General features: G+C 39.5%; 1 protein-coding gene across 2 annotated transcripts in view; it reads left to right on the top strand.

Annotated features, from left to right (window-relative positions):
- Positions 1-20,150: 20,150 nt before the first annotated feature.
- The window catches only part of Ing3 (inhibitor of growth family member 3), a 30,214-nt gene continuing 25,940 nt past the window's right edge, over positions 20,151-24,424 (top strand). The window contains exons 1-3 of one of the 2 annotated variants that reach the window (XM_037203495.1): positions 20,151-20,376; positions 20,610-20,681; positions 22,771-22,871. In XM_037203495.1, coding sequence (XP_037059390.1) covers positions 20,349-20,376; positions 20,610-20,681; positions 22,771-22,871 — 201 coding nt within the window. In that variant the 5' untranslated portion in view covers positions 20,151-20,348. The remainder of the gene's footprint in view (positions 20,377-20,609; positions 20,682-22,770; positions 22,872-24,424) is intronic. The other variant, XM_028873008.2, reaches the window with a different exon arrangement.

The raw sequence follows: 24,424 nt of genomic DNA, 5'->3' as shown, positions 1-24,424 counted from the left end.
AATAAAATTCCAGCCTCTAAATTCAAAAATCACAGAAAAATGACACAATAGAGGTAGAAAAATAAATAAGGATATAAGACCCAGTAACAATACGGTGCAACTTCTAGTTAGGTGTTTTATTCAATGTCCTTTATGGTTCCTTTAAACATATGCTAAAATTTACCATGGCTAAAAATCTTCAACAGATTAAAACACAGAAATAATGTAGACTATAGTTCCTGTTTGCAAGGTAATAATATTAGAGGTCAATGAAAATAGAAAAGAAAAAAATGTAAGGTCCTAGAAATTCAGAACTCAGAGTGAAAGAATGTCATGGATTTTTGTCACAGAAACAGAAAAGTAACTAAGACACACCTGTAATCAAAACATACTAGAGGTGGAAGCAGGATAATCAGTATTTTAAAGCTATCCTAGGCTACATAACAAGTTCAAGGCAAGCCTGGGTTATGTGAAACCCTGCCCCCCAATACCTCCAAAAATAAATGTCCATTATTAGTATATTTAATGGGAAGTCAAAAATATAACAAATTTCCACGATAGCCCACTGTATTAGCTATCCAGTGTTTATACTGCAATATTTACATATTTTCCAACCTTAAACTTGATCTAAAACTACGTAAGTCCAGTATTCTTCACATAATAAAAGCAAGTTCACCCTCTATCTAAAGGAGAGACAGGTCAAAGTCACACATACCGTTGCCTTTCAACCAGTAGTCACACGATTGGAGTTCTAGTATTGGGGAAATGGATCACTCCTGCTTGATCCTTGCCCCGACTCAAATACTCTGGGTACTGGATACACGTTGTGCTATGCATTGTTCCTGAGTTTAGAATTTTTAGTCCCTTGTGTATCACAACAATCTAATCATATATATTGAGTATCTCCCAAATGAATTAAGTGTTGAACTGACCATTCTACCAATCTGTCTTAAAAATTCTCTACAGGCATGGGTATTGTATGCTAATATTTTCAAATTCTGTGACTATTACCTTATTAATTAATTTTCCCATTGAGAAATGAATCAATTTCTATAAATAGATACATAGCTGATATATAGATAGTAGTGTTGGCAGTGCATGGTAGCATGGAAAAATCAATAAAATCTGCCTTTATTATTTCTTCTAATTCAGAAGATTGCAAACATATTCACAAGTAACCAAGCCCCATCTGGTCCTGCCAAATCCTTTGGCACAAAGGAATGATACTGTCATGTCTGTCTAAATGAGGAAAAGCCCTTTTTGTTAATAGCAAGAAGAATCTCTGTCCTTGACACACATGACTGAGAAGCCCCAGGGTTGAACAGGACAGAGAACTGGCTGACATCTGAGTGGGAGCGATCTTTGGGTGAACATTCACTGCCACAAATATCCTCACACATGGCATCTATTACATATCATTTGCCTTCAAAGCTCTTACTATCAGTTTTCCAGTGTTTCTTTTCCCAAGTCTTAGATCATGTGGTTAGGTCACTAACCACATCCATGAACTAGTACCAGGGAACCACTCATTCCTTGCTCCTTCTAATGAGCTGTGATTGTATTTTCTTCTGCCTCCATAGCCACAGCCTATCCTATTTCACTTACCTTTTTTATCACAAGAGAAAAATGTCTGTCTATAACAAATGTTCCACTGTCAGTACCCACCCTAATAACCTTTTTCCTCTCTGAATAGCCATCCTCCAAATTCTTCCTTGAAGAAATTCTCTTTAAGATTTCTACTCCTACCAATGGTATGAGACTTGTTTCTTCAGTAACTACAGCATTTGGTTTATTTGGAATTTTACTATCAGAGAATAAATCCAAGATATCAAAGGTAAGAGCATAAAAAGGATATGTAGGCTGGATAAGATCATACAAGGATGGGTTTGGGCCACTTACCAAGCTGATGTTTGTTCTCGAGAAGTATAAGCTGCATAATCACTTGGTGAGTTAGGATGTGGGAATTTCACTGGCTTCCATCCTCCAAGGGTCAAAGATTTATTGCACAGTGTGTTGACTTCCTGGCTATTCCAGAATGTGGATGCAGAGTTGTGACAGTAGAGCAGAAGTGTCATAGAGTAAGCGTGAAGAATGGAGTAAGGATGAAGTAGAGGGAAAAGCACACTATATGACAAGAAAGAAAGACACCCATATGTGCCCAAGTAAACTCAGAGAAATACCAAGAAATGGATACTCAAGAATCTGATGGAGTTCATAAGAAATGTCTGAGACACAAAATCTCAAAGTGTATGTGACTCAGTAACATTCAGTCTTGGCTACATTGTTTCGTCTTACAGAGTCAGCATGATGCCCAGCAAGGGGTGGAGAGTACCAAGTCCCAGTAGATTGTATTGAATGGAGCAGATAAAAGCACCTTTTGACTTCAGACTCCATTTTTCATGTAGGGTGAAACAAAGTTCCAATAGCTGACCCACCTCATCCCTAAACCATAGAAATAGTCATTATGCATCTTTAGTTCTTTAGAAACATTATGGCTATTTCTAACAACAGAAAAAAAATGAATCTGGTTGGTTGGACTGAAAGGCTTGCATTGTATACCAATTGACAATGATGAAACACATAATGAAAGTCCCTAATCTTTGATTCCTGATTGGTGAAAATTGTAACTGTAACTTGGCAACAAATGTTCATAATTTTTGTGCTTATAAACATGCTTCTGCCCCTGCTGGGCCTGTCAGGAGGAAAAGGGCTCCCTAATCCTTGTTCTGCAGCCCTGATAGATCAGTAACCTATTTAGGTGGTGATTTAATAAAATCTTTGGAACCCATAAGTGTTGTCTCTTTCCTTCCTCGTTGCACATAATGGGCTAGGTATAACATTATTATGGCTTAAAAGGTGTGTCCTGTTGTCTATTCTAGGAGGAGTTCAGCTTCTTTTGATGTTCTTTTTACTGGGATATAGAAATCCTCACAAATCAGTAGTTGATTAGCATGTACTCCCATCTACTCAGATGTGATACACAGAAGTCTTAATCAACAAGCATCATATATCAATCTGAAAATATGACAAATGTCGGTCTGTGTAAAGAGCAACTCAATGGGAGTTATCACAATGAAGCCTCTTGATTTTTTCATCATAATATAGAATTTCTTTGTGGCAGGTCATTTTCTAATATACAACAGTTAGCAGACACAAATTCCCTGTCCACATAGAGTCTCCACTCTAGTGAGCAAAGGGAAAGTCCAGATTAAAAAAAAATAGAGGGAGAAGGAGAAAGAAAGGGAGAAGAGGATCAGGAGCCAGAAAGGTGGGGGGAGAAGGAGAGGAAGAGGCCCTTGTTGGTGAAGAGAATGGAGAAGCCATTGACATCTTAACTAGGATAGCCAGTGAAAAACTCACTGAGAAGGATGTAATAATCCATATCCTGTGATTTTGATGTAAAAGCAAATGATGCAGCCACTACCTAGGGAGCCATTCAATAGAAAGGCCTTCAGATGAGTGTCCAACAGAAGTGTTGAAGGAGCAGTTGACTTTCCTGTAATCTGTATGATGAAGCAGGAGTAAGTTAAAAGAGAAAGGTAGCAGAAAGACAGGACATTTGAGGACTTGTGGACCATGGTATAGTCTCTGGCTTTTGTTGTGACTCACCTTTTAAAAGGACAACTCCTCCTGCAGTATAGCAAAGAGAAAGCAAAAAGGGAGGCCACTTGGAATCTTGCTACACTAATACGGAGACATAATGGTAACTTTTACAATGGAGACCAGGTATACATCTCTATATTTATAATGGTAGCATTAATCCATCTAGTATCCCTGAAGTCTGCTACCAGTTTGAGAACTGGATAGTTTGTTAGGAGAAAGGGAGTCTTCCACTTGGCCTTTCTTATCATGATTTTAAAGTGGTGATTTTCTGAAATGTTCTCTCAGTATATCCGTTTCACCATTACATTAAGAAACTGGAGACAGTATCATGGACTGAGTTCAGTGTAAGACTGGTTGTACTGTGTGGCAGAATCTGATAAGAACTTCATTAATCATCTTCTTTGATTTATTGCTTATACAGTTCTATACACCTAGAGACAAACAATCAGCTGAGATCATCATCCAGTCTCAGAAAAGGAAGACATAGTTCCCCCCAATGACAATTGTCTCTGGCTGAGGACAGAAAGGAAATTGGTGGGATGGCCTTCAAAATGCACTTCAAGTTCCTTTCCCTTCTCAAATGTACCAATCTTCCTATTACCAAGGGAGCTAGACATGGAAACTAACTCAGGTTTTGGAATCTAACATGGCTTAAATCAAGATCCTCTTTTCTAAACCTCAATTATTATTCTAGATAATAAACAAAACCTGAATGTTAATGTGCTATCAGTCTATTAACTTATAAGTGCCCACTAAAGATCTAGATATTAGTAAACACCATGGTAACTCAACTCATTCAGAGATCCACACAGTCCCTTGTGATTATTCAAAAGGCCAAATCTATTCCATTCCTTCAGTCAACTGTCCTGGCCATGGCGGTGTGACTCATGCTGTCTTAGCGGCTAGCATCCTCAGTGTCTCAGAGTTTATACAGACAGCAGCAATTTGTATCTGTATGCTCAGCTGGCAGAAGTACCCCTTCCAAGAGCATTTCCTAAGTTACTTAAGTTGATCTCAAAACATGTCTTTATGGGTCAAAGGAAAATCTTCAGACTCACTCAACAGACAAGATGATGAGGAGAAAAAGGGAAGCTATACAACCATCCCACCTTACTCTCTTCTGAGGACTTAGAAACTTCTCATCAAGGAATTCTTAACATCCCAGATTTAAATTCAGTACTAGGTTTTTGTTCAGTACTTATTTAGTCCAAGTCAAGCAGAATCACTCTCATTTTGTGAGTCTACATGTAGGCTCTGGTATAGCCCCCACATTAATAAATTTAGACCCACCCAATGTCACTTTTCCTCTCTTTCTTTCTTTGTTTCTTTCTTTCCTTCCTTTCTTTTTCATTCTTTCCCTTCCTTTCATTTCCCTTTATTTCTTCTTCCTTTTTTTTTTTTCTGTTAGCACCATTTGGATACTTTATTACCAATATCATTGCCCCCATCATTTCTGATACCAAGTAGCAAAACATAGACAATGTGGATACAGTTTCTCTTTTAGAACTTTACTTGTATTTTCCCTTTCGGAGAGTCAAGTTGGAATGTAACTCTTATTTAGATTTGGAGGAAATCGGTACAGGTGCTAGGGAGAGGTAAATAAACTCTTCATTCAAGAGGTAAATGTCCTAGGCAACACCGATGAAGGGTTTTAGACACTCGTGAATAACCTCATTCAACATGCACAGAGGAGTCAAAGCTCAGAAGTGCTTGGGGCTTGGTAGGTCTCTCTGATTCATCTGAGAATTCCTATACAGCCTGCTCCTATTCTTGTTCTTCTCTTTCTTTAGACAACAAAATGAAACAAACCAACCACAGAGCATGATATTTGCCCAAGAGACATGGGAATGATGGTGCTTTTTTCTGTTGTTTTAATTATACAACTTACAGGATTTAACTGACAATTCCTAGGTGGAGGTAAAACAAAATATCCCTTTTCCTATGTGATAGTCATACAAAGCCTTTTAGGATGCATTGAGAAAACAATTTAGAGGAATTCTCTATTCTTAGTTTGTTCAGCTGTAACACAGTGTATAAAGCAAGCACCTGACCCTGAATTCCTCATGGCCTCCACACTGAGGCTAGAATACCCTGTTACCAAAATCTGACCAGCAAAACCTGGAAAACTATAAACTAACAATCCTCATGAACATAAACACGAATTTCTCAGAAGATAGCTGTATTCGTTAAGGTTTTCAGTGCTGTGAAGAGACACCATGACCACAGCAGCTCTTAAAAAGAAAACATCTAATTGAGGGTGGCTCGCTTACAGTTTCAGAGGCTCAGTCCATTGTCGTTGTGGTAGGGAGCATGGCAGCACACAGGCAGACATGGTGCTGAAGTTGAGAGTCCTACATCTTGATCAGAAGGCAATAGGAAGTTGACTGACACACTGGGCAGTCTCCTGAGCATAGGAAACCTCAAAGCCCACCCCCACAGTGACACATTTCTTCCAACAATGCCATACTCACTCCAACAAAACCACACTTCCTAAAAATGGCACTCCCTAAGAGATTATGGAAGCCAATTACATTCAAACTACCACAACTGCCAAGTCAAATACATTATTCTATGAAAATTATTACTGTAGCATGACCATGGAACATTTATCCTAGGAACATGAAATTGGTTTAACTCATCAAAAAGCAAATCAAAGTTCAAATCAAAATGAAATTCACCCCTTATCAAAAATATCACGATCCCTAAGCTTAGACAAACATTTAGAAATGTTTGACACTAATTCATTATTTGAAAAACAACTTCCAATAAGCTAGACATAGAAAGAAAATTTCTCAACTAGATGAGTGGTATTTTTCGAAAATCTAACCTACAACTAAGATTGTACTTAATAAAACAAACTGTTGAACCCTGCCTCCACTGTCTTGGAAATAAAGGACTCTTTTTCTTACTTTCACTTTGGAATTCTATTTGAGAAATTCTACCCAGTGTAACTGGGCACAAAATAAAGAAGGGAAATTTAAAGTGTGCTACACCTACCATAACAATGCATTGTAGATTGGGTGGTTTATTGAATAAATCTATTTTCTAACACTTTTAGAGGTTAGAAGTGTGAGATGAATGTGTGACAGAACTAGTTTCTTCTGAAGGCTTCTTCCTGTATTCTCACATTAGTTCTGTTTTGTTTGTTTGTTTGTTTGTTTGTTTTGTCTCTTTTCCTTACAGACATCAATCATATGGGATTGGCCATCCATACTAAAAACTTCATTTTAACTCAGCCATCATTGTATAGAGGCCCATCTCCAGAGGCCATCACATTCAGAGGTACTGACATTTAGGATTTAAACATACGAATTTTGGGCAGACGTAATTCATCCCATGACATTACCTTGTTCACAGACATTATTTTGTACATATAGAGTACTCTAAAGAAATTACAAAAACAAAGACAACTCGACTAAGACTAGATTAATTTAGCAATGTAACAAAATGTGAAGTCAACATTTAGAAGTTAGTCATATAGCATATGCCAGTGTGAATAAAAGTATGTTATAGGGTCATAGCTGTACTGATTGAGGTATTATATGAAGAATATAAGAGTTACAGAAATGAGGGAAATAAGAAAGTTGACAGAGTAGATACATGATAACTACAAAGCAAATACCAAATGAATAAAAGAACAAAGAGGATGGGAAGAGACAATGAGTAATGCCTCAAATATTTAACAAAGAAGGACCTGACATGACTTGAAGAACTTGATGAATGAAAAAGTTTTATTTAACCTTTCCCATGCTTATAACACTGGACTCCTAGAAAAAGAAAGGTTCTTTGCCTAAGTGTTAAGAAAATGTGTGATAAGCCTACAATCTTGTCAATGCTACTTATTTTTGACTTCTCAGGTTTAACCTAAAGATAATGGAAGAAAGATTGGCCTGTAGTTCAAGGCAGAAGATGTTATTCACAAATATGAAAAGAGACATGATAGCTGCAGAGGGTGGGAAATTGGAGGAGACAGAGGAAAAATGAAGCCCTTTTCTTTATCTTTTGAGAAAAGAAGTCAAGAGATACTGACTCAAGATGATAGAATTGGGCTAAGTTCATATGCTTAGATGTTTAAATACCATTAAAATTGTAATGAGCAAAACAGCAATTTATGTCAAATCCCAGGACTAAATGTAAGTTATCTATATTCACACTTTCATTCTGAAGAGAAAATATATCCATTCAATTTTAATGATTCCAGAGGCTTATGAGCCTATAATTTTGACTTACAAAACCAACTGCTAGAAGAATTAAAAATATAAGTAATAATTACTCCCAAAGAATGAAAGCTTAAGAACAATAAGGCAGAAGTCTATTACATTTCATCTTGAAGGCTTTTTATACTATTAAATTATTACCATATATAAATATTACTTTGAAAAGTATCCAATTTCATATATCTACCATGTCTCTGTCTATGTATATTGCTTCTATATATAAAATTAAAGGACATTGAATGGACATTGAGAAATAATTAGGCTATATTCTAGTCTTTTATTTTACCATGATTTTAACTATTATAGACATATTTCTTAGCAAGGAGACAAAAAAGTAGTAGTAACTTTTAAAGGGCTTAGCTGAAACTACTTTAACTTACTTTTGGATAATTATTTAATTTAGAAAAAAAGACTAAGGATATACATTTAAAGTTCAGCATATAGAACACTCATTTTTAAAAAGAATATACACCTTAATATAAAAGGATATATTCTTATAGCAATCCCCCAATAAGGTTTATTAACTATTAGAAAAGACTACCAACGAAAATATGATCAATTTTATTAGTATTAGATGGCACCTATTTTTTCAACATTTACATGTCTTTATTAATTTTTTTAAAGAAAAAAGAAAACAAAATGAAACAGAGGTCAGTTCTAAGTGTGGTTACATCTTCTAAAATCATAAAAATACCATTGCATAAAGCAGTGGTTCTCAACCTTCTAATTCTGCAATCCTTTAATACAGTTCCTCATGTTGTGATGACCTCCAATCATAACATTATTTCACTGCTACTTCATAATTGTAATTTTGCTTCTGTCATGAATTGTAATGTAAATATTTGATATGCAGGATATCCGATATGTGGCCCCAAAAGAGGTCACAACCCACAGGTTGAGAACCACTGGCATAAAGTGTATCCTCAAAAATACAAAGTTTCTTTTAATTTAATTGCTTTGTTCCTGTCATTAACATTGTTACAGCAATTAGAGAAGTTGTAAAGGAGAAGACCATGGAGGAAGAGTGCTAATATAACATAGTAATTTCTCACTGTTCTCAGTATGCATTCCTCAGATTGACACTACTCAGCTAAGGAAATGACATTGTTGATAGGCACCTAGTGTGCTCTTCAACTATGACATCGCAGTCTTGTTGACATTCCAGATTGATAGCAACTACACGTCCCTATGCAGTGTATTGCTGAATGTTCAGAAGCATCCTTAGATTCTATCCTCTTACTGCCACTGGTACTTCCCCATGCCTTGAAATCTAAAGTATCTATACATATTGCCAAATGTCCACTGGGGGGCAAAATCACTCTTGTTTGAGAACCAGCAGTCTACAGATTAGCAATCTTCCTGTAATTCAGCTTCACCGTGGATCAAAGCTCAAGGCACTGAACAGCATTATCTAATGGATCCACTTACTATCTATATCTGGATAGCATTCAAATGTACTCGTGTACCAGTCTAGTGCTAAAAGGCACACTCTTGCATGTTGAATTAGATGACAAAGCTATTCAAGTGATCCCACGACACAGGGGACTCTTACTTCTCTTTAATCACCTGCTTCAGCCATCACTCCACATGGATCACAATTTGAGCATGTGCAAAACCAGAATTTGATCTCTAACAGACTCAGTTCTCTCATTGGTTATTATTGCTACCTCAAATGGCCTTAGCTAACCATTGGAATGACAGCCTATGTTCCAGGTTTGACTTGGCAAGAAATTCTTTCCTCTGAATGGTCTTGATTTCATTTCCTATTTGTGTATCTGCCTCCCCTACCTCTGAGTATTATGTGTCTGGTCCAAGTCTAGTAATGGAACTCAGAATCCAGAATCCCAAATGTTTTATTTGCTTTATGGCCTGTCTTGATATTTTGACACTTGGGTACCATCTGGCTCCTCAAACCAATATTAACCCAACATGAAAAGCTTTAGAGAGTAAAACTGACCTTGAAAAATACAGTTGTGAGACCTGGAAAAATGTGACACATAGAGACACAACAGACTGTGTTTATAATCTTACTGCTTTCATTGTCTGTACATACAAAATATATTTCCGATTATGAAATAATCATACACTTTGGAAAATTAATAAATATGTCAAAATATCATCAATTATAGTTTTACTATCATTCAGAAATGACTATTAACTTTTACTGTCTAAAGATAAATACATCTGTAAGGGAAAATCCATACATGCTATATTTTTAAATTTTTACAAATGTGCTATCATGTTCTACCAATTATTTTATAGACTCTACTTTCGTACTTTAAGCTGGATCTGGGGGTGGTAGTCAAAATAAGTAACAGACCATACAGCACAAGCTTGCCTCACTGAAAATGCAGTCCTGGGAGGCCTTGGCTACATAGACACACAGTGAGGGTGGTCCAGAAAGCGTACCAAGGTGTCACAGGGCAACCATGTTAGAATGGAACACTCGAGTGGCACAGAAAATCTGGTATTTTCCAGCAAGTAGAAGTGCTTTGATATATTAACAACTGTATAGGCTTGTTATTAGGGTGAATCCTATCATAAGCAGCCCCATATATCACATTTTAATATTTACTTACAATCAAGATCACTGGTGATCCCACATGATTAATTATAATGAAACTGAAAATTTCTTATTGCCTAGCATTTTTACTACAACTTTGCTATGTTTAGATATTCTTAAATCACAATACTTACCGTGTGTTACAAATCACTAGACCATTTGATATTGTAGGAAGTACAGATTTGTAGTCTAGAAGCTATAGGCTCCATCAAAAATATATACCACCCAGTTGTTAGACCAGATAAATTTGTGTGTGTATTTGCTGACACTTACATAATGATGATATCATCCATTTCTTAGAAAGTATTCTGGTCATTAATACATGATGGTAGATCAGTTGTTCTCAATTTGTGAGTCGTGACCCCTCTGCGGGTTACATATCAGATATCCTGCATATCAAATATTTGTATCAGTAGCAAAATTACGATTATGAAGCAGCAGTGAAATAATTTTATGGTTTGGGGGTCACCACAACGTGAGGAACTGTATTAAAGGGGTAGCATTAGGAAGGTTGAGAACCACTGCTATAGATGATCATCAAAACCATGATATTTAATGACTGCAAAGTTTTTTAATCTGTGGATTTTTTTATATATCTTTATCATTATCACCTTATATCTTTGTTTGTGTGTGATTTCGTCATCAAATAAATCCATATATCTCAATAGGTTTTATGATAATTTGTCTTGACGAGTCATCTGCTCCCTTCCCCAAGATCTCACTATATGGTAGCACTAACCAAATTTGTCTTGATCACAGCTGTATGTGCTCTAACAACCGTGTCCTTGTGAAATCATCATATTAGCAGTATTTGCTGCAAAATAAATATTTGCTGAAATAAACTGCAGTAGATATTTTCTCAGATTCCCCAAAAGCCTTGGTATTTCAGATTAGCATTTAGAGCTTCAAAGGATTTTTAAAATATAGAGCATCACAAATTACCATATTACTTTCATTTTTCCCCTCTGCCTACTCTTTTAAGGCAAGCTAATTAAAAACCACTCTCAAGGAGTTGACCTACTCCTGTATTTGAGACTCCTTCAAAGCCTTCTATTTAGAAGACTCTTCTCAGCATTCAGGTCTGTTACTTCACTGGCCAACGGAATCTCATTTTCTTCAGAGAGCGGAGTAGTTAACCATCACCACACTTTCATGCTGCCCTCTCTCCAGTCTGAACTTGAAAACTTACAAACTTGTTCTCAATGCTCATGCATTCATTCAATAATTCATCACATCTTTATTGAAGTCATATTACCTGCCAGCTCTGTGGATCAACAGATGAATAAAACATGGTCTCTGCCCTTGAGAAATTCTGAATTAGTGGGGGAGGCAAGCCCTGTAATGCAAGGTAGCAAGTTCCATAAGATATTTATGGCAGACTGTGGGAAAGCACTATATTGTCATAGTTCACTATATTTTTCAATGGTGAGGATATCCTAGACAAGTTTAGAAAAATAATTTGCTCCTTCTAGAAAAATAAGGATTCCTAAGATTCTAATGATTTGAGCTAATTAAGAACAGACTAAAAGTAAAAATAAGAAAGCAACCTGAGGTGCTGGGAGCTGCATCATGGATAGTGTTGCTGGCAAGCATGAGGACCTGAGTTTGGATACTCGGCAGCCATGTACAAGGACAGGTGTGGTCATGTGTGCCTGTAATTCCAACGCTTGAGAGCTAGAGACGGGAATGATGGGATATGCTGGCCAACCGGTCTAGACATTTGGCAAGCTTTGAGTTCAATGAGACACCCTGTTGCTGTGGTTATTGTTCTTTATAAATAAAATACTGATTGGCCAGTGGTCAGGCAGGAAGTATAGGTGGGACAAACAGAGAAGAGAATTCTGGGAAGCAGAAGGCTGAGGAGGGAGACACTGCCAGCTGCCGCCATGACAAGCAGATGAAGATGCCGATAAGCCACGAGCCACGTGGCAAGTGGGCGGTCGGACTGCTAGGACACAGAGGGACCTGGAGAGAAGCTCTCCAGCTACACCCTGTCTTGAAGAAAAAAGTGGAAACCAATGACAGAGGACACCTGAAATCCTTTTGCTTCCATGCAGCTCAGTGACATGCTTAGAGAGTGCTTAGCATGCATGAGGCCCTGTGTTCAATCCCCAATGTCATAAATGAGAGATAGAAACATATAACATTAAATGAACAGTAAGTCAGCCTGGTGGGACATGACTTTCACCCCAGCACCCAGGATGCAAAGACAGGAGGATCTTTGAATTCAAAGCCAGCCTGGTCTACAGAGCACAGAGCAAGTTCCAGGACAGCCAGCGATACACAGAAAAATTCTGTCTTGAAAAAACAAAAACAAAAACAAAAAACCAACAACAACAAACAAAAAAACAAAAAATAGAAATGGAAAGTTGGAAAACTTATATTTGTTCTTTCTATAAATTATGATAAAATGCAGTGAATTAGTTGACTGACTATGATGAAGAAGGGTAAAGAAATAGACATTCAACAGTTTAAATAATTTAACATTTTTAATTGGCACTTGGTCACTGTAGATATTTATAGGGTGCAGTATGATAATTGAGTAGCACAAGGGCTTAGTGATGAAATCCGGGCAGTTGGCACCTCATGTGTTGGGATCCTTTGACCCTTTTCCTAGTTATTATGTGACAGACAGTACATTTCTGAAAATGACAGCCATCCTACAGTACTGCAGAATAGGAGAACTCAGGTCTCACACGTGCTTGTGTTTTGTATTAGATGTCCAGCCTCTACATCTACCCTCCACCCACCTCTCAACACTCTTCCCCTGTAGGGACCCTCTAGTACTACTCTCTGTTTCTGGGATCATCGTTTTATAAAGCTTCTATGCTTCATAACCATTCTTTTTTTGAGAAAGCAGAAAACATGGGTCTGTTATATTAATGAATACATTAAAACGTTACATCAATTAAATAAGGGGAATAAAAATATAATAATGCATGTCAAAAGCTTCTAAGATATTCAAATTCAATACTGTATTTCACATGTAAACAAAATTTGCATGTAATAAAAATCCATACCTACTATGTCATGGTTTTAAAGGACAAATAAAAGCTACAAGAGATCACACAGGTTGATCGAAGTCAAATGCTTTTTTTTTTTTTTTTGGTTCCTGTCTTGACAACCCTCCCATATTTGATTTTCATTTCCCACCCATTCCTCATTACATCAGTTATTACAGTTCAAGCCAAATTGCAATGACTGTGTAGAAAGAACTTAGGTCAACATTTTGTTTATCAGTAGAATGTTATGTTAACCACTGACAGTGTTTAGAGTGGCTGGCCCAGGGTAGTGACACAAAGCAGGCCATGCAAGTCAATTTTCCTACTGTTTTTGGACCCTCCAGAGACAGCCTCTTCCTTTGTTTGCCTACTCTGGTGAGTGCTCTCATCACAGCACCCTCGGTATGTTACTTACAACCCATTTAGTTCTCAGCACTGCCAATTCTAAAATAATTTGTCAGGATTACATTTATGCACACAAGGTATTTTGAGACAGCCCTGTGAGGGTAGCCACAATCTTACAGGACAAACTACCCTTCTTTGCCCAGTCCTAGGCAACTTGGGGACTTCAGTTGAATTCATATGACTAAACAGTATAGAATTCACAATCAACACCGTCTGATTTTAAGACCCCACAGCTACCTCGTGCCACTTCTTACTCACGACACAAATGCCTCAATGCCTCTGAAAGTTATTACACAACAGGGCACAGGGTGACTCTTGTCAACAAAGAGGTCCAAGGTCACCCAGCCCCCACAGTCCCCAGTGGCAACCTTTCTTCTATATCGGCCATCATAGTTTGACTTATTAAAAAACTACAGCAAAATGTTACCATATGGATTCCTTCGTATTTCTAATTTCTCCCTCTGTTCTCTTTCTGGAACCCATATTGACCTTACAGATCGACTCTTCAATTTATAGATTCATCTGCTTTATTTCTCTGCTCTGACTTGATTTCACTAATCATGCCTGTCCAGGTCTTACACTTTCAAAATTTCCATTTACTCCATCAGCTAATAGCTTGAGTCTTCAGCTCTTTCTCTGGTCTGTTATATTTAGAAACGAGATAATTTCCAAAACAAACTGCTCTTGGTTTCCCAGGGTGAGAAGAAACCTTAGTGGGCAGTATTACATTTGTTTTCATGTGGGCACCCTCATGGAATGTTATGGTCTTAGTAAAATGTCAATACCCTGACGGGTCCTGTACATTAAAATCTTGCCTCCTAGGGTGACTGGAAGGTGCTGTGGGCCTTTAAAAGGTGGGGCCTAGTAGAAAGTCCTTAGGTCATTGGGGTGTGCCTCATCAGGAGATTGTGAGACTCAAGTCTCTTCTGCTCAGTCTCTCCCTTTCACTTCTAGTTCAGTGTCTGACTGCTAACTTGGACACATGCTTCATCTAACTGTCACCTCCACCTGATGCCAAAGCGACCTAAGCTCTTCCTTAATCTTAGACATTGAATGCTAAAACTGTGAGTTAATAACACTCTTCTCTTTAGACAGGTCGTTGCTTGTGTATTTCCTTCTAGCAGTACAAGGCTGACTAATGCACCAGTTTAGAATAATTTTTATGATCACAGGGAAGTATCTGCACCTTGTGAGGAGTCTGAATTTAACCTCTACACAAAGGTGTGATGGTTTGAGGTTCTCATACGTTTGATGGATGTTTCAACCATGATGTCAGTGGATGGATGGAAAAGTCTGTATCATTTACCCAGGCACATTAACTGATGATCCATCTATGATGGCTGACCTACTGCAAGAGGATTAATATTAGCTTCGCATCAGCACAGGATCTAAGGAGGTTCATATTTTCACTCCATACAGTCAGGACCTCAACACCTGGCAGTCTGGGACACAACAGTATTAGAGCATATGTTTGGTGTGTATAAGGGTCTGGGTGTCACCTCCAGCACTGAAAACAAAAGCCGTAGTGGGTAGCCATTCCAGCTTGGATCTGGAAGTTCCAACCCCCATTGAGACTCTGGCAACTGTCACGCCTACGAGGCGGGGCCAGGGGAGAGCTGGATGGGCAAGCGCTCTCTCTGTGCGCTCTCTCGGTGCCGGGACGCTGAACAGTGGAGGTTGACTGTGCAGAGCTCCGGAGAACACCGCTGGACTGCGTTACACCTTCCCCAGACCCTGCGACCTACCCATTACTTAATTTGTGAGTTACGCCATTAAATAAATATCCTTTTAACTACGTGGAGTGGCCAAAATAATTTCTCCAATAAAAGCAAAAATAAAATAAAAACCCAACAGTTAAGAATCTCTCAACTAAATTATTTCAGCTTCTGAAACTGCTTAACTTAGAGCATATTTTCCATTTCTAGCCTGTGGGAAATTCATTCTCCTAGTTCTGAGTATCTCCTTCAATTTGATCAGGAGTCTATTTATTTTATTTTATTTGTGGTGTTGTTGTTGTTGTTTTGTGTGTTTTTTTTGGGGGGGTGTTTTTTTTCTTTTTTTTTCTTTTCTTTTCTTTCTTTTTTTTTTTTTTTTTTTTTTTGAGACAGGGTTTCTCTGTGTAGCTTTGGAGCCTTTCCTGGAACTCACTCTGTATCGTAGGGTGGCCTCAAACTCATAGAGATCTACGTGCCTCTGCCTCCAGAGTGCTGGGATCAAAGGCGTGAGCCACTGCCCAGCTCAGGAGTTTATTTGTAAGAATATCTCTGTGACAGCTTTTCATCCACTGATCTACCACCCATTTTCCCCTTTCCCACCCACCGAGCTCCTGAAGAGCAGTCTGCTCTGCAAAGACCGGCCCTCCCCACTTTAGTTGCTTATCTCTTTGCTTTCTGCTGCCCTCCAGATTCCCCATCGCCAATATGCAGAAACCAGGCCAGGAAGGAGATCTCCCTGAGGAACAGGAGTACTGGGAAGGAAAAGTCTAGCTTCCACAGATCTGTGAAGGGGAGGCTATCATTCTATTGGTGTGCTTGTGATTCATCCAGGAAATGGTCTGATGGATTTTTAACCTTATAAAGTAGAGAAGTTTGCTAAAGGTTCCTTCTCCATACATAATGCAGATGTCTTTAGGGCAGACATACTGTTTAATGCAGAATTAAAATCTGCTCTTAATCTTCAAAGTCTATTGTAAGTTTCATGATGGTGGTTCTTTTTAAGCCAGGAAAGTGTTTGAACCTTACAGTAAGAAAACCTCCTATAAGAACACGCTGCAAAAAGGATTTAAACTCCCCTTTCTCTTGAACTCTGATAACCTCACATTTTGCATCAACTTTTTATTCATTTCCCTACATTCTAATTCCTTCTACTTGGGCATTAATTTTCCCTGATGTTCATGGCATATACATCTTCCCTGCATGTCACTCCCTAGAATTTATCACGACAGTGGCAGCATCATAGCTGTGGTAAGTTGATGCTAGAGGGCCTTGGAGATAGCTCTGTGGTAATGGCACATATTGTCAAGCCTGAGAACCTAAGCTTCCTCTCTGGAACCAACAGGGTGAAAGCAAAGAATGGACTTCCATAAGTTTCCTCTAGCTTCCACACATGAGTTGTGCATGTGCATGCCCACACAGGTACACACACACACACACACACACACACACACACACACACACACACAATGCTAACTTTCCAACAGTGTCTGGTTTAAAAAGAAGCAGGGGTACCAAGCAGAACTCAGACCACCACAAAGTCCCAGTTGCAATACCTGTATTAATCTAAGAACTCTGCATAGTTGACAGTTTTATAAGCACTCCCGTGTCTGAATTGCTGTTGCTATTTCCCACTTACACATCTGGACACAGACACACTGAATGTTAAAACCACCTTCAACATTACATAGCTCTTATTAGACAGAGTGACAGAGAAAGTTGGGAACAAGGAAAGAACTAGATCTGGTGGATCTCAGCAGCAGGGGCAAGAGGACCATACATTTATTGTGCTACAATGTGTGCACTTATGTTACAATGTTATTGGCCTCTTGGTTCTTCATTCTCAAGTTTACACTACAAAACAGTGCATGTAATAGGGCCACCTTCAGCCCATCCCTGATAAATTATTAAGCTATATCAGGGAACACAAGAATATTCACACATAAATAGTCCTTCTTCACATAAGAAGCACTGCCAAGAAATGTGGTGTTGTGTTGCTGGAGTGCTTCTCTCCAGGTTCCACCAAGCCCCGCAGTCCCACAATCCACGTATAAAATAATCACTCAGACGCTTATATTATTTGTAAACTGTATGGCCGTGGCAGGCTTCTTGCTAACTGTTCTTTTATCTTAAATTAACCCATTTTTATAAATCTATACCTTGCCATGTGGCTGGTGGCTTACCGGCGTCTTTACATGTTGCTTATCCTGGCGGTGGCTGCAGTGTCTCCCTCCTCCTTCCTGTTTCCCCAATTCTCCTCTCTCCTTGTCCCACCTATACTTCCTGTCTGGTCACTGGCCATCAGTGTTTTATTTATATAGAGCGATATCCACGGCAGTGTTGTGTGTCGGTGGCATCACCAAGTATTATGGATTGGAGAACCCAGTAGGTTTCTTGCAGGTGATATACAGTCCAGCAATAAGGGTTATGTTCAGTAAGGAAAATGGACAGTGTGCAAGTTTTACTCTGGGTTTCTCTGGAGGCTGTAGGTTCATTGACTCAATTAGAATCATTTTTAAATTTCATTTTCCTCAATACAGAACACTCCTGGAGGAAGCTCAGTTTACCTGGCCAATTGACTGCATGTCATATTCACTGTTCTGAATGCAATGTCTGCTAAAATCAATGAAAAGTTCTGGATTGATAAGCTCAGATGGACCAGATGGGGTGAGGTGGCACAAACCTCTAAAGTCAGCGGTTTGAAAGTAGAAGCAAGAGGATTAGAACTTCAAGATCTGATTATAATAGTGAGTTGGAGGCCAGTTTGGGCTACCTGAAAGTCTGTCTCAAATAAACAAACAAATGCAAATGTACGGATGTTCTCATAAGACGAAGAAATTCTCAGAATGGATACAAGGGATGAGGGACAGCAAATGAGCATATCCGGAGAAAACCAGGGCCAAAGTGAGCTCTTGGTTCAGAGGTTGTCAATCAAATCCTGGAGGTGTAGAATTGCTGCTTGGACAGCCCTGCAGCATGCCACTGTAAGAAGATAGTCAATGGTCAGTTCTCAAGGAGAAGTCTAAGAGAAGGCAATATTTGTGGCTCCCAAGAGCAATATTCCCTACCTAAGGGTGAGTGAGAAATGCTCTTTGCACATACGGTGGCAGTAAGAAAACATGCTTGTCCTGGGCTTAGAGGTCAGTAAGAGAGAAAAAGTCACCCTGGAGAGTATATGAGGTATTTGAGTTACAGGCTCAAATTCAATCTATCTGTGCAATATAGTAAACCTCAACTACACAACTTAATTTGACCCTAAGTTTGATGGTGTCTTGCAGCAATGTGCAGATTCAAATGCTAATATTCTCTAGGAAAACTCAATTTTAACTTCAGCCTTGAAGAATCTCTACATTTATTAGCCTCAGAAAAGTGAATTCAGAGTTAAAAATCCCAACCCAGATGGAATTAGGCACAGTGAGCAAATGTAGCTGCTTTTGAAGAAATAGCACAAATATACAGTTTTCAGTACTGGATTTAAAGTAAACAGAAATAGACTACGTTTAACGCAAAAGAAATAAGAAAAATGCTTTAGAAGATAACAAAATAGCTTCTACAAGTATGCCATTTTAAAAAAAATTTAAATTGGACATATACAAATATTCAGAATAGTGTATAAAATACATCTTCAAAGTGTCATATTGTTCTTTGTTTTGTTTTGTTTTGTTTGGTATGAGATAAGGTTTCTCATAGTCTAGGCTAGCCTCTTAACTACCCATGTTGCCAAGGCTCGCCTTGAACTGCTGATCCTCCTGTCTCAACTCCCGAAGTCTGGGGATGTGCCTCGATGCTCCACTAGATAGTCTAAGAAGGGATCATTTCCTCAAAACACAGAAGCAGTCATTTAGTACACGATAGAAACGGAGCAGTGATGCACTAATTATACCACTAGATAACATTTGCTAAGGGTAGAAAAAGAGCCAGCCCAAGACTATAATCCTTAACCCAGCTATTTACCCAATATGAATTCGAATCATTGCTGGTACGTCCCAGCAATGGAGTAAATCTCCATAATTTATGGTTGGTCGTTATTTATTTATTTTTATTCGCAGGTGCATTAGAACATTGGCTTTACAATGAACACGAGACACGCCGCAAAACATAACTGGCTATTGCAGACTATTTTGGGCATCTTTTAATTTGGGAAATGCACATTCGCTCCTGTCTCAGTATATATTATCTTAAAGTTACAGGGACAACAATCGGCTGTTCCGTCTCTATCTCAGGAGTGAATAATGAAGATCAATTCCAGCAGAGAGTTCTGTTCTAAACAATCCGAATTTTCCGAACTTGGCCGATTATTCTAGCGTTTAGAATCTTTGCTATTTGCCTAGCACGGCTAGAAATCCATGACTCACAAACGGCGGGCTTGGAATCACAGCACAGAACAGGTGAAAAGTTGTTCCTAGTTGTGTCAGACAGGCGCATACAACTCCCGTCATTCCCCTTCCAAGAAATCAACAAATAAACAGAGGCACCGCATTTCGGATTCTGGCGTACTGGTTTCGCGCAGGCGTGTGGTTTCTGTAGTTGCGACGCCGAGAAGTGCCCGCTCTGGTGGCCCTGCTCGGAAAAAAAAGACTACATTTCCCAGAACGCCACGGGGATCCGCACCGGTCTGCTGACGTCAGCGCCCCAGGCAGCCAATGGCAACGGCGGGCGGCAGTGAGGCAAGCGCCGTCAGGCGCCAAAGTGGAGCCTTTTTTTTTTTTTTTTTTTTTTTTTTTTTTTTTTTTTTTTTTTTCCTTTGCCGGAGTCGAGCGGGTGCTGCTAGCGGAGGCGCCATATTGGAAGGGACAAAACTCCGGCGACAGCGAGTGACACAAATAAACCCCTGGACCCGTTCGTCCCCGCAGCAGTCAGGGCCGCGATGTTGTACCTAGAGGACTATTTGGAAAGTGAGTGCGCGGCGCCGGCAAGGCGGCGGGCGGGATCGGCGGCGGGCGGGAGCGCGAGTGGCCGGGCGGGCGGGATGGCGGGAGGGAGGGGGAGCGGGGGATGTTTCTTTCTCACGGTAACTGGCAGCCTCGCTGTGAGCCGCCCCCCCCGCACGCACGCACGCACGCACGCGTGACGCCAGCGCGTAGCTTCGCCGTTGGCCCCGCCCTCTGACGGACTGTGCCTTTGACAGTGATTGAGCAGCTGCCGATGGACCTGCGGGACCGCTTCACGGAGATGCGCGAGATGGATCTGCAGGTGCAGAGTAAGTGGCGCGTCTCCACGGCCCCGCGCGGCGCCGGCCTCCCTCGGGCATCGCCTGGCGGGTTCTCCGCGCTACTTTTCTCGGGCTGTGGACAGGAGGCGGCAGGCACACCATTCCGTTAACACGCGGGGCACAGCAAACGCAGTGTTTGTGTACTGCATGGAGATGACGACACTGCACCGCAGTGGAAACTCGCGTGATTTTGAGAAGGTTTGCACTTGAGCCTCTGTGTGGAACTTGGAGTTCTGCATTCAGACTTAAAAGTTCCTTATATTCCGAATTTCTCAAGAGTAAAGACTGAGAACCCCTGGTTGTGTGAGGTTCTTTAGGGAGCCTAGTGGACTTGGAAGGCCGAACTTGGACAAGTTGCATATCATGAAAGACACTTAGAGCTGTCAACAGCATGGTTATTTATTTTCTCAGCCAAAACGAGTGAGAGAAATAATGATGATGGAAATCTTCTGATCTGCTCTTTATAAAAATTTAGGCATTTGGTAGGCTTTCCTCCTCATTTCTTTCTTGTTTTATAAACACAGCCAGGCTGGTCTTACACTTACTATGTATCCTAGGCTGCCCTAATCTCCTGGTCTTCCTGCTTCTTCTGCCTGTCTGGTGTTGGAATTTATAGGCATGGGCCACCATACTAGCTCAGCTTTGATTTTTTTTTCTGCCAGTCAACCTTGGTAGTTTTTGTATGTGACTTATTCCCCAAATTAACCTTGCTCTCTTGAAAAGCCATATTGGAGGTGGCTCAAAGGCAGCTTGAGTTTGCTAAGAGCTTGTTCTTTTCATTCTCAGCCCCACACCTCCCCCTCACCCCCCTCACCCCTCACCCCCCCCCCCACTTCTGTACCTTTTGTTCCCTAATGTACTTCTCCATCTCTGGGTCGTCTCTTGGGTTCATAGCCCCGTAGCCCGTCATAAACGTGTGGTAGGTGTTTATGTGATTTTCCTTTTTGACTTAGATGTAGTTGCAGTAATAAACATTTGCTAAAGCACATTCCAAAGGGATTGAGCAGAGCTTGGTGGCAGGTAGATTTGGATTCGCTTTAGGACATCACCAGTCTTACCTACCTTGGCTGCTTTGCTGCCTTGGGGTATGGTAAAAGACAATCTGAGGATTTAAAATAATACAGATAATTAGGATGTATAACACCCACTACAAATAGGTATAAAATAAGGGATTATTTAAAACATTTTTAATCTTTCAAATTTTTAAAATTCTGTGGTAGTTTGGATTTAGTCTACACACATTACAGGGTTTTCAAATTTATTTATTATTTTTATAAGCCTGGTGTTTTCTGAAGTTAAAAGTGATTGTGTATTAACAAAAGTAGCAACATGTCTACTATCGGCACATGAACTGAAAGCAAAATGCTTTTTAAAAGTTAAGATTAACTACAATGTCTCACTTTTTTCGAAAGCTATTATGCACTGAAGATCTTTAAATGATGAATATAGTGAGCAAGTTTTTCTCCATTTCCGTAAGAGAAAATCCCATTTATTTATTTGTCTTTTTTTTTTTTTAGCAGTCATTCACTGAGGGCATTATTTTTGGCACGAGCTTTGGAAACCCCTTGCATAGAATAAATAGCATGTGTGTTGATGAGTAAATGGTATCTTAAGTAAACAAATGATCACACATTTTGTAGCCTCATCAAGATGAATTGATGGGGTGCTTGATGCTATGTTGCAAATGTTGAATATATTATCACTATTTTTCTTTAAAGAAGCGTGAAAACTTTCTAGTAGTTCTCTTAGTGACCAGCAGCTATGGTTGCAGTAACAGCTGACTTAATGCCATTAGCTGATTCCAGTGCTGTGCCACTCAAGGCTTGTGGCATAGATCCTTGTCTGTGTGGTTGACCCCACCTTGATTATGGGAAAACGTTTTGAAACAGCAGAAGTCAGTACAGAATATTGCAGCTTTTTAAAACTAAGGTAGTTAGGGCATTACTGTTTATAGAATAAAAGCGTAACATGTATAAGCCACTAGCAAACTAAAACAGTACATGTTGTCAGGCTTCTTTTTCTTTCCTCAAATCAAAGCAGTTTGGTCAGCTAAGTGTGAACTGTTTTATTATGTCAGATGCGATGGATCAATTAGAACAAAGAGTCAGTGAATTCTTTATGAACGCAAAGAAGAACAAACCCGAGTGGCGAGAAGAACAGATGGCATCCATCAAAAAAGTAAGTGGAATACCTTGATGATTGTCAGTCACAACTGGGACCCTCTGAGCGAGAGATTTAAAATTAGGTTGATCCCTGGATATTGAGTGAAGGAACATTCATTATGAGTGACTTGGAGGGTACTTGTTATACTTTAGAGCAGAGGTTCTCAACCTGTGGGGTGGGACCCCTATAGGAGGCAAACAACCCTTTCACAGGGGTCGCCAAAACCATCAGAAAACACAGATGTTTACATTCGTAATGGCAGCAAAATTACAGTTATGAAGTAGCAATGAAAATAATGTTAAAGTGTGGGTCACAGCACGAGGAACGGTATTGAAGGGCCTCAGCATTAGGAAGACTGAAAAGCACCATTTTAGAGCATCCTGTAGTTCTTCCTGAGGTTTAGCTAGTGCTGGGACTTGGGGCTGTCCTCCAAATTAGAGTGCTGATCAGATAAGCTCACGGAGTGTATGTGATGTGATGTGATGTGATGTGGAGTCTGGTGTCTTTAAGGATGCATTGGAAGCATTAACTTCAAAGACTTGGCTTTGGTCCTCACTGCCATGTAGCTCGTGACTTGGGTCTAGTCTTTTAAGATGAGGAAGAATAAGTAACTACACCCAACCTTGCTATAAATTTTCTGGGAGCTACAGAAAAATTAAAACTAAAATGTTCACAGTTGTGTTATTCTTCCATGTGGAAGGAAGGCTGCTTCTGTTACGAAGGGGGAAGTCTGCATTCGTAAGAGAAGTGGTCCTGCCTTATATACCACCTGGGGACCCGGTGTGTAGGAGTTTAGAATTTGCATATGTAAATCCGGAACTCACTGGCCATCTCTCTCAACTAAAAGGTTTTTGATGTAGTGCAGCTTGGACATACCCCTAAAAGTCTAATGGTGTGTTGAAGCTCATAAGATACTTTTTTTCTTTTTTAAAAAGTAAATTTCCTTTTTTAAACTATAATATGGAAAAATATAAACTACAGTTTGGGTGGTGTGAATTTTTACCTAATTTAAAACTAGAGCCATAGTCATGCAGGTCAGAATCCTTTCTATGACTGTATTTTTGTTACAAAAGTTGGGGCTGGAGAAATGGCTCAATGATTAAGAGCACTGGCTGCTCTTCCAGAGGACCAGGTTTTATTCCCAGCATCCACATGATGGCTCACAACCATCTATTGCAGTTCCAGCGGACCTGATGCCCCCTCTCTGAGGCATGCAGTACACATACATACATGCAAGCAACATATACACATAAGATAAGTATTTTTAAGTTGTAAAAAATGGAGTGTTGGTATGTTTTATATGTTAGCTAAATCTTCACATTCTTTTGTTCTTTCATATATTTATTAACTCATAACTTTCTAGTAAAGAGACTGGACTTGGCATAATTTCTTTTACTTGTCTTTTCTGAGATTTTTGAACATCATCTTTTAATTTTTAACATTGCCCTTCGTTTTTAATGCTCTCCCAGACACACTCTACCATGGGAGGCTTGCTATTGCTCATATGAGATGGCTGGATGATAACAAGGTAGAATAATGAAGAGGCAGGAATATATATGTGTATGCAT

This window comes from Peromyscus leucopus, chromosome 3 (genome assembly GCF_004664715.2).
Source record: "Peromyscus leucopus breed LL Stock chromosome 3, UCI_PerLeu_2.1, whole genome shotgun sequence".
Taxonomy (NCBI): Eukaryota; Metazoa; Chordata; class Mammalia; order Rodentia; family Cricetidae; genus Peromyscus; species Peromyscus leucopus.
Note: the sequence above shows the minus strand (reverse complement) of the source record. Positions and strands in the feature narration are given on the sequence as shown.